The 10903-nt window shown below is 34.7% G+C and overlaps 1 protein-coding gene across 5 annotated transcripts in view; it reads left to right on the forward strand.

Annotated features, from left to right (window-relative positions):
* irf1a (interferon regulatory factor 1a) overlaps positions 1–10903 on the forward strand; it is a 44644-nt gene that overhangs the window by 9366 nt on the left and 24375 nt on the right. Inside the window, exons 1-9 of one of the 5 annotated variants that reach the window (XM_022682097.2) lie at positions 807–1407; positions 3269–3471; positions 4881–4980; positions 5532–5711; positions 6514–6600; positions 7225–7371; positions 8479–8534; positions 8628–8721; positions 9590–10892. In XM_022682097.2, coding sequence (XP_022537818.1) covers positions 3385–3471; positions 4881–4980; positions 5532–5711; positions 6514–6600; positions 7225–7371; positions 8479–8534; positions 8628–8721; positions 9590–9660 — 822 coding nt within the window. In that variant the 5' untranslated portion in view covers positions 807–1407; positions 3269–3384 and the 3' untranslated portion in view covers positions 9661–10892. Of the gene's footprint in view, positions 1–806; positions 1408–3268; positions 3472–4880; positions 4981–5531; positions 5712–6513; positions 6601–7224; positions 7372–8478; positions 8535–8627; positions 8722–9589; positions 10893–10903 lie in introns of those variants that run through there. The other 4 variants (XM_022682096.2, XM_022682099.2, XM_022682100.2 and 1 more) reach the window with 4 other exon arrangements.

The raw sequence follows: 10903 nt of genomic DNA on the forward strand, positions 1-10903 counted from the left end.
ATATTAGCCGTCTATGGTGTTTTTCTGGTGCACACTTCATTTTAAACTTTACTCTTCAGTATCTAACTTTAATATTTAACTTTATTATATTTAATTTGTCTTTAATCTTACTTTTTACTTTACTGAATTATTGGAAATCTGTGATTTCTTTTGGCTTGTGAGGGTTGGGTGGTGCATTTGTCGTCTCTTCCAGCCCACGAAAGCCTTTCCACAAACATAGCGGGGGGAAAAAAGCACTTGTTTAATTGGATAATTTCTGGTAATAATACTTAAAAATAAGAAGAGTTTGGAGTCCTATAAAACATTAAAATCAAAGGGTTATCACATTACACCACTAAATTTTTACCAAAAATTCTCTTTCTCATGTATTCAAGATATATTTTAAGGGATATTACTGTATCATTTTGGAGTAATGGGATACCAAACTTAGGAAATCTCTATTTTCAGTTGTTCATAAAACAGTCACTTGTGAGCTGTCCTGCTGCATTTTAAGCCCAAAACAGATTTCGGTCACTGAACACAAAAAAGAGCTGAGGGAGAATAATCATACAAATGCATTTATTGCATTTTTTGTATAAAGTTAAGTGATGCTGCTCTTTTGAAAACTTTATTTTCTTTATGTAAAGTTGTGTATCTGATATATATTTTTTCATGTGCTCAACGGTTTATTGCATAATAATATATAATCCACCACATTTTGTTGTATCATTGGAATGTTTAATTTACTGTTTTTAATAGAATAGTATAGATGTAATGGGCAGAACTGAGCTAAGTATATTAGTCTGGCCCCCAAAAACCATTCAGATTTTTTTGTGTGGCCCTTGGGGAAAATGAATTACCCACCTCTGTGGTAGCGCATGTGTAAAAGCAAAAAGATGCATGAATTCTGATTTGACTGTTCACATTCATGTCGCATGTCCATAGATCAGATACATACCTGATTTGGCACGTTCACACAGCCATGAAAACATCAGATTTGAGCCACATTGAGCAAAATTGAGGAAATGCAGTGATTCACATCTGTGATAACTGCAGACGAATGCTTTAATTGTTTTATTATGGGGTGTCCACGAATAATCATACATACAGTAAATATTGTACTTTCCCTTCCACCCACAGAACTCAGCGATATCCTTATTTAACCCCAGTTTCACCGACTCTAACATCATGGTAACCTGTATAACACACACATTAGTAACAACAATAACAGCATTCCAGTGAAGAGGCGCGGGTGGGGGGGGCGTGGACTGGAGGTGTAAGGGCGATATGTCACCCAGTACCAGAGAATTTCTCCAGCAGAGTTATGGAAACAGCAGAAACCTGTCGGTGCAGGTTCTCAGCCTGAACCAAAAGATATGCACGGCTGAGAGAGGGGCAGAGATTGACTGTGGCTCGGCGGCGCGAGAGGTAAGCTGCTTCCTCTTACAGATTCTCGCATTTACATTCCCAAAGCAACGTTACCTGCAGGTCAGAGGAAATCAGTGCAGTGGGTTGTGATTGCATGCTTTAATTTTAATCACTGGGTCACTTATAAGTATAATTATATCAGTATAATGTGCTTATAGTGCCTATTTTGTTTTTGCATTGATAAATTTCACATAAATACTATAATAATATAATATAATAATGTGTAAAAATACATTTTTCAATGATTAATTTACTTGTTTTAACTACATAACTGAAAAGCATAATGGTAATTGAATAAGTGTAGTAGAAAATAAAAAAACATTAAAATAAGACTAAGATTAAAAATGGTTTATAAAATAGATTATTCATTATTAGTGATTAGTTAGTATTAGTGTAAATGCCCTAAAATCCTAAAAATTGATAAGCAGTTACAACACATCAGTTAAACAGGCAACAGTGATCCATTGTTTGCTTAGTCATTTAATTCAACTTAGTCATTTAGTTTATAGTAAATAGTTACAAATATATTAACCCTTCTGTTATGTTAAAAATGTATTTTAAAGATCTAGGAAAAATAGTTAAAAGTATTTTTCAGTATGAAACTTCTGCTTGTCTTAATTAGTGTAATCAACATATAATATAATATAAAAATGGTTCATTTTGCATATTTGCAACATATTTCCACCCCCTGCTAAAATAAAATAAAAAAAAAATGCAATGTTATGTTTAAATGTTATGTAAAACTATCGTTTTATATGTTGGTCTTTTTTAAAAGTAATAAAGTGGTAAAACAGTATAAATGATTATGGAATCACTACTTAGCAAATTTTATTTTTTTCTATTTGTGTGTTGCTATATATTTATTAACTGCTTATTAATGAGTTTCAAGTATTTGCAAAATAATTAATAACCATTATAAAGGTCTTATTTTAAAGTGTTACCAAAAATATTAATTAGTAAATTTACTAATGTCAAAATATAAAATGTATATAAAACTTTAAAAAATGGCTCTTTCCTAAACTTCATTTTAAAAATCAATCAATATTTTCTTGAGTACAAATCAAACAGTTCATGTCCTACAAAACTTTAGTTTTGTCACGTCTGTCTTGTTTTTATGTCTTTAATTTATATTTTCAAACCTGCAGAATTTGGGTTGAATCCTGTTACTGATCTAAAAAAATTTAAGTAGAGTAAAAAGAGAGAACAGGCAGCTTCTACTAATTTTTAGTGTGTAAATAAGTTATTTTACTGCAGAGAAAGTAAAATGAAATGAACATTGTGGTTTTATTCTATAAACTATGGACAGTCTACAAAAGATTGTAGACTGCAGAGCTTTCAGACCTCAATTAATGCAAAGAAAACAAGTTCATATTCATAAAGTTTTAAGAGTTCAGAAATAATCAATATTTGGTGGAATAATCCTGGTCTGGTTTTTAATCACAGTTTTTTTTTTCATGCATCTTGGCATCATGTTCTCCTCCACCAGTCTTACACACTGCTTTTGGATAACTTTATGCTGCTTTACTCCTGGTGCAAAATTCAAGCAGTTCAGTTTGGTGGTTTGATGGCTTGTGATCATCCATCTGACCACCCAAGTGCTCTCTTATTTTTTCAGATCTGTATATTCTCTGGAAAAAGCAATTTAACGCATGCAAGTGACAATAAAAAGTGATAGGGCTGGAAAGTATGATTTGAGTTTAGTCTGAAGTCTTATAAATATGATAAATAGCCAATTAGTCAAAGAATTAGGACAAATTAAGATGATAATGACTTTATTAACACCTGCAGAGCTGCACAGACTTGTAGGAATCAGGTTTAAAACAGGTTAAAAACACTTAAAGACTCATGTTTTGTGCACTAGGTGGTGTTTTCAGTCTTCAGACGCACTACAGACAGACCAACATCACGTATATCACTACAGGACTGACTGTGGGAGTACAGTGAGCTACAGATCTGCAGTTTTCTGAGGAGCACCTGATGATGCAGGGTCGTCTACGCTTACGCCCATGGCTGGAAGAACAGATCAAGTCAGGAAAATACCCCGGAGTCGTGTGGCTGGATGAAGTAAGGGTCACATTTTAAACAACTAAAAATTACATTATATAAATTTCCTACATAGTAAATTAATAGTGAAGTGATCTATCAGACTATGAAGGACCATATAAGGAATCATGTAGTAACTTAAAAGTGTTAAACAAACCAAAATAGTAACTCTTGATGAGGTCCTGATAAGTGCCAGTTCCATCATTATAATTTTTTTGATGGTCTTTGCAGTGACTGCACTTAAACAAATAATAATCTGGATTAGAACATCACTGTATACCTGTAACTCTACCTCTTCACTACTTTACTTTAACTGATGCTCTCAAACACTTTATTAAGAGACAAGAAATCCAAGTAATTAACTCTTGATGAGTTCAGCACAGCTGTTAACTGAAAGCCTGAATTCCAGGTGACTCTACCTCATAAAACTGACTGAGAAAATCCAGCAGAGCCCTAAGTAAGAGGTGCTACTTTGAAGAATGTAAAATATAAAAAAATATATATTCCGGTTTGTTTAACACTTTTTTTTTTATTTTATTTACGAAGTCATTCCATATGGGTTTTCATATAGTTTGGATAACTTTAGTATTAATCTACATTGCAGAACATATATCTATATAAATATATATGCATGTGTGTCGTCAAATAATCAGAGTAAAAAATATATATATATATTTTATTATTTATTTATTCATTTATGTAATTATGTATAAATGACCAAGCATGTTTTACATTACATTGTATGTATTCTTATAACATGTTGGCACCCCAGCATAAATGTCAAAAATATATATACACATTACATTTTGCATCATATACGATAATATCGCCAACATTTTTAAATATGGTGAACAATGTTATTATTATTATTATTATACCCTGAAATGTTGTGCCGTATTTATCACTAATTATCACATCAGGATACTACTTTTAAATATATTTTGTATATATTTTACTGTTTTTAGCTAAAAGAAATATTCACACTGTTCTCATTTCCCTTTATATATCGACTAGAGACAGATTATATCTGTCCAGTATCATTTATTTTACTTTAATGCTGAATATATAGAGATATTTGGAGGAGTGCATTATTATTAGTATTAGTATCATGATATTCTGGATCATTGACTTCTGTTACAAATTTGATATATGAGTTCTATATTGGCAAGAGAATCAGTATAGCAAAAATACCATGAAATATCGTGATATTATTTTAGGGCCATATCGCCCAACCCTAGTACATATAACACATTTGTACATATTTGTATCAAAAGCATCTGTAATTTGATCAGGGTGTTCAAACTTTCAATCTTATGAAACTTTTGCATGAGACTGTATGAATGTCTCTATTTCAGAGTTATATAACTGATGATATGAGTCTCAGTGCTGCTGTTTTAACTGCAGGTACTTTTGCTTTTTGCTCTTTTTAGACGGCCAGGGTTTTCCAGATTCCGTGGAAGCATGCCGCTCGACACGGTTGGAATATAGACAAGGACGCCACTTTGTTCCGAAACTGGGCTATCCATACAGGTGAGGGACAAGTCCAGACACAGGTGGACCGTGTCTCTGATTACACCTCCAAACAGTTCCCCCCTACAGCACACAGATAGTGTTCCTAACCTCATCCTGTACAGCACCAGATCTGATACCCACCTCTGGAACATGAGAAACATATATAATAGCACTGTAAGCTTTATCATGTTTTACTTTCATTTTCATCAAGCAAGTAAATAATACTTACTATTTGACATTGTCGTGTATTGTACCTTTACCCAGTCTAGCACTTTACCCTACCGAGCACTTTACCCAGCTCAACACTTTACCCAGACCAGTACTTTATTTGCTTTTATCAAAATTGTTTTCCCCACATATGCAGATAATACCCGGTATTATGTTTTTTTTTTATACTGTAGCATTGAGCAATATGACCTTAAATCAGTATCCCAGTATTAAATTTTTCTGGAGAAGGTCGTCTGCTAAATACCTTAAATTTAAATCTAAAAAACAACTTAAAAATGTATTTTAAAACCAAGTTTAAGCAGTAAATCATGTTTCTCAATGTGTTTCTGCTGTGGTTTTAGGGAGATACAAACCTGGAATAGACAAACCAGATCCCAAGACATGGAAAGCCAACTTCCGCTGTGCCCTCAATTCACTGCCAGACGTCCAGGAGCTTCGAGACAAAAGCATTAAGAAAGGCCACAACGCTTTCAGAGTCTATATTCTACTCCCCAGCAACAAAACTCCAAAGAGAAGAAAACGTGAGTCATTTCACTCTGATCTATACTTTTAAAGATATCTGAAACTTGGTTCCTAATTAGGATTCTGGTTATAGTACAGTAGTGTGAAAAAGTGTTTGAAAGAAATTCAGGAAAAATCGAAAAAAAAAGAAGGTAATTGAGATCTATCAGTCTGGAAAGGGTTATAAATCCATTTCCAAAGATTTGGGAATCCAGCGAACCACAGTGAGAGCTATTGTCCACAAATGGTGAAGACATGGAACAGTGGTGAACCTTCCCAGGAGTGGCCGTCCGCCCAAAATTACTGCAAGAGTGCAGCGACGACTCATCCAAGAGGTCACAAAAGACCCCAAAACAACATCCAAAGAACTGCAGGCCTTACTCGCCTCAGTTAAAGTCAGTGTTCATGCCTCCACCATCAGAAAGAGACTGGGCAAAAATGGCCGACATGGCAAAGTACCAAGACTTAAAACCACTGCTGAGCAAAAAGAACATTAAAGCTCATCTCAACTTTTCCAGAACACATCTTGATGATCCCCAACACTTGAGACTGATGAGACAAATGAGACAAAAGTTGAACTCACCTTTGGAAGGTGTGTGTCCGTCAGTACATCTGGCGTAAAAGAATCACTGCATTCCAGAAAAAGAACATTTTATACCAACAGTAAAACATGGTGGTGGTAGTTTGATGGTCTGGGGCTGTCGTAGATGTACCTTTATTGTATTAAAGTGTTACCAAAAATCCTATTAAACACCATGATATTCTCATTATAACACAGTTTTCCCATCATTCACTCTCCTCTCTCTGCTCCTCTCTCTGCAGTGTTCAGAAGTTTGGATCCAGAAGCTGCCAGAGTGGGTTTACCTGCATTACTGCCACACGCTAGTGCACCTCTAGAGCGCTTCACGGGTGAGTGAGGAACTGTGTGTGTGTAGATAACTTACCAAGTAAAAGCACCACCATTAATCCTCCTGTCTGTCTGAACTGAGACCTGATCTCAGGGCTGGTTTGTCTGGATTGTGATTTGGCCTGATGCCAGTCTAGGAGACTTTATAAGAGATGAAGACCTGATTGTGATCTAGGCCTTAAAAAACTTAATCCCAGCTGAGCCTGTGTTCACACTGACGGGTGACTTCCATCCACACTTCATATTTCTCCAAATTGTCCAAAATATACAGGGGTTGGTAAATGAAACTGAAACACCTGTCTTCATGTTAGTGTGGGATTTTAGGTTTTTATGGCTAAATTGGAGCAGCCTGGTGATCAATCTTCATTAATTGCACATTGCACCAGTAAGAGCATTATTATCACTTATATAAACAGAGTTTATGCAAAGTGACCACGCCAGTACATTTTATCATAGCCTACTTTATATATTTGCATGAATAATTGATGAAATTACTGTAGAAACGATAGGGACGATATTTATCATCATATCTCACAGCACTATTTAGAACTTTCGGTACTCAGTAGTTGAGTTTTAGCCCTACACATCCCACTAGATGAGTCTCACCTGTGTTTTTCTTTCTCCAGAAGCTTTCTGGAAGCACAGAGAGGACTGCGCTGGCGCCGTCCCCGAGATCTTCTCCAAACACGGATACTCCACGTTTCCAGTGGTGAAGGAGGAGCGGTCCATGAACTACTGCTGTTCTCCAGCCTCCATCAGCACGGCCAATCAGGGTGAGAGAAAAAAACTGACATCTAATATCTGTGGTCTATGCCTCCATGTATCGACACGATTTAATCAAAAAGACTTGATGTATCGCAATATCAGAGTTGGAAAAAGTACTGAAAAATTGTAATTAAGTAAAAGTACCTTTACTTTGCTAAAATTCTACTCAAGTAAAAGGTAAAAGTACCCATTTAAAAATCTACTCGAGTAAAAGTAAAAAAGTACTCAATTTAATATTTACTTAGCGTAAAAGTTACATACAAAAAAAATTACTTTTATTTAATTGATGTAAAAAAGTACAAATCATAAATTAAATCGTTTTTAATTAATTATTATTCCAAATAATATTTGAACCTTTCAGGCATTTTGAAAAACAAGTGGCATAGGTTTCTATGATCCTTTTTTTTTCTTTACTGTTAAAAAGTTAAAAAGTTCGGTCAGATAGGCGACTATAAACTGTATTTTTTTTTTTATAGTTTTAAAGTTCATTATTATTTTTTAAATTGCCATTGCTGTGCTTTAACTGCTATTTACATTCAAGCAGACTGTTTAATGTTCCCAATAAAAACTTAAGGAAAAATCATTAAAAACATGAAATCATACAAAAAAACTGTTGGTCGGTGCATGCGCAGTGCCGTAAGGAGCACATATCGATGGGTAGCATAACTCGACAGAACACCGGTTCCCCCGAGCACAGCTGATTCACACAGCATCTCTCCCGAAAAATCATAATAAACATTGCTGGGAAAAGTTCAGCTGCGCTGCCATGGAGAACAAAACTCATTTTTTTGTTTTAATTCAGACAATTAGTTTTTTCCCCCCCAGCATTTCATTTGTTACTCAGTTACGGGGAGTTTTCTAATGTAATGAAGTAAATTATTTGTATACAAAACTACTTTAAAAATTACAAATTACTAATAAAATCTACTCAATTACAGTAATGTGAGTAAATGTAATTTGTTACTTTCCACCTCTGCGCAATATCAATATACTGTATGTTCCACCCCTAGTTAACCAGCTTCATGCCTTCTAATGCCCAAGCTGAAGACACTGGTTTCCCAGACTGGAACTGGTCTATAGACTGTACTAATGAATGAATGCTGTTTTCTCTGCAGCAGAAACCCACGCTAACACGATGGAGGAACATGAGCAGACTGAAGCGGTGTTAAAGGTAAACTCTAAACGTGGTTTAAAGGTTTTAGTGGTTCTGTGATCATTGGATCAACTAGAACCATCTGAGTAACCTTCATTTTTTGCTATGTAGATCGTAGACCATCTACAGAACCTGGAACACTGGAGTCCCCTGTACGAGCACGAGCGAGGCTGGAGACCTCCCAATACCTGGATGGAAAGTCTTTGTAAGTTTTAAACCTTTAGGAAGCATTGTAATATATGTGTGTGTGTGTGTGTGTGTGTGTATGTAAGACGGGTGGGATATACCATATCGATTTCATTTGCGATACATTATCAAAAAGTTGGGTTAAATATGATCAATATTTTTATTGAATCATAGGAGCTCTAAACTCCTTAAGACTCGCTCCCAGTTAGACTTAAAGTAATTAGACTTACTGCTTTGATAAATTCTGTAACCCCAACACCAACAAATCCATAATTTGTGGTATTTGATTATTTAGGAGTATTTTATCCTCTTCAGTAACACAGATGCTGTGAAGTATGGTAGAGAATTATCTTGCGACATATTGAGTATCACAGTATTGTGATTAATAGCATTTTTATATATTAACATGGTTAAAATAGCTATGCATGTTTTATATTTAGAGTAAGAAAATTATGCAATTACACCATTTTTTCACATAGTTATTTTCAGTTATGAACTTTTTCCCACCACAGGCTTTAATGTATTTTGACACTTTCACCCCCTCCAAAGTTGGATAAACTAAATGTATATTTTTCTTGTATATTTTGGTTGGTCATTGGTTAAAAAAAAGAACCAATTACCTATTTGAAAAGCAAGAAAAATATACCTGTAATGTAATGTAATTTCATCCTTTGCATTATGTTTCTCATTTCTGGGACGGTGGGACGATATTAGCCTGGATATAATTATTTTAATTCTTTGTTATAATAAAATTACCAGTTTAAAGATGCAATACAAAGTTTGTGCATTGGCAAATCTAACTCCAGCAATCATTACTATTTTATACTTGAACTGAATTTGATCTGCATAAATATATATATTTTTTTGTTGCATTTGATTGATTTCAGATGAATCTGTGGACTGTTCAGGCTACCCCTTCCAGACAGACTATCACAGTATCACAAGCCAGCTTATCTGAGGCCATCCATCATCCATCATCCATCCAGCCAATTCAGCCGACCCCCGACTCATCTTCACTGGGAGATGTGGAGCTACTGTCACTACAGTATCTCACAAGCAACACACAGTGCGATCGGATTAAGAGGTAACGACTAATAATGGACATTTCTCCTGATCAGGATAAGAGGATAAATATACAGGAATATATTGAGGACTGGGGGAGGTGGATGGAGGCTACTGAAGTGTACAGAACTGTAACTGTGTGAAGAGTGTATTTTATTACAAGCTGGGTGATGCACATCAAGCTCCTTAGGATAGATTTAGAACGTCCAGATTAAAAACAAAACTAAATATTAAGTTTCAGAACTTTACATCTTTACTTGTGATGTAGATGTAAATTTAATGCAAATATGGACAAAAACAGTTTTACTTTTTGTGTTATCAGGGTTCTTGCGCAATTTTAAAAGTCAAATTTATTTGCTTTTTAAGACCCCAAAATGTAGTTAATTTTTTTGGGAGAAAATTATTTTCAATTTTGTTCCATTGTAACGTAATTAGCATGAGCTCTTTTGTATCTTCCTGGACATATGGAAAAAAGGGGAAATGATCAATTAAATTGTAGTGATTATGTTTATAATACTAAAATTATTTATTATAGCCTTAGTCAGTACTTATTTAAACCTTCCAGGTAGCTAGCTCGCCGCTAACATTAGCTAGCTCTCCTCTAACCTTAGTTCTCTCCTCAGTAACGTTAGCTAGCTCACCGCTAATGTTAGCTAGCTCACCGCTTATTAGTTCTCTCTTCTAAAACATTAGCTAACTTGCCGCTAAAGCTAGTTTGTTAGCTAGCTTTTGGTCATTTGTTGTATTTAAAAACTCAATGAAGGCAGTCTGAGACACAAAGCTTAGTCTGTGAGAATAGAACAAGATGGACTATTAATTTAAGATTCTTTACTATAAAATGCTAAAACAGTGTTTGTTTTCTTTACAGTCTTTGTTACAACCTGAGAGGAGGTGATTATATTTAGACAGCTAAATATGAAGTAGAATTATTGCAAACTAATCTGGTACTCTAAAAACACATTTAATTTAAGCAAGTTTTACATTTAACTAAGGTTTAACTGTAGGTAAGTAACTTACTGTACAAAATATGCCTCTGCCTACAGGAGCTTGATGTGTATATACACCCAGAACTGTTTTTGTAAATCCTTTTATTGCTTTTATAATAAATCTACTTTCTGTTGTTGTAAAGATTGTGTGCA

Source organism: Astyanax mexicanus, chromosome 25 (genome assembly GCF_023375975.1).
Source record: "Astyanax mexicanus isolate ESR-SI-001 chromosome 25, AstMex3_surface, whole genome shotgun sequence".
Classification (NCBI taxonomy): Eukaryota; Metazoa; Chordata; class Actinopteri; order Characiformes; family Acestrorhamphidae; genus Astyanax; species Astyanax mexicanus.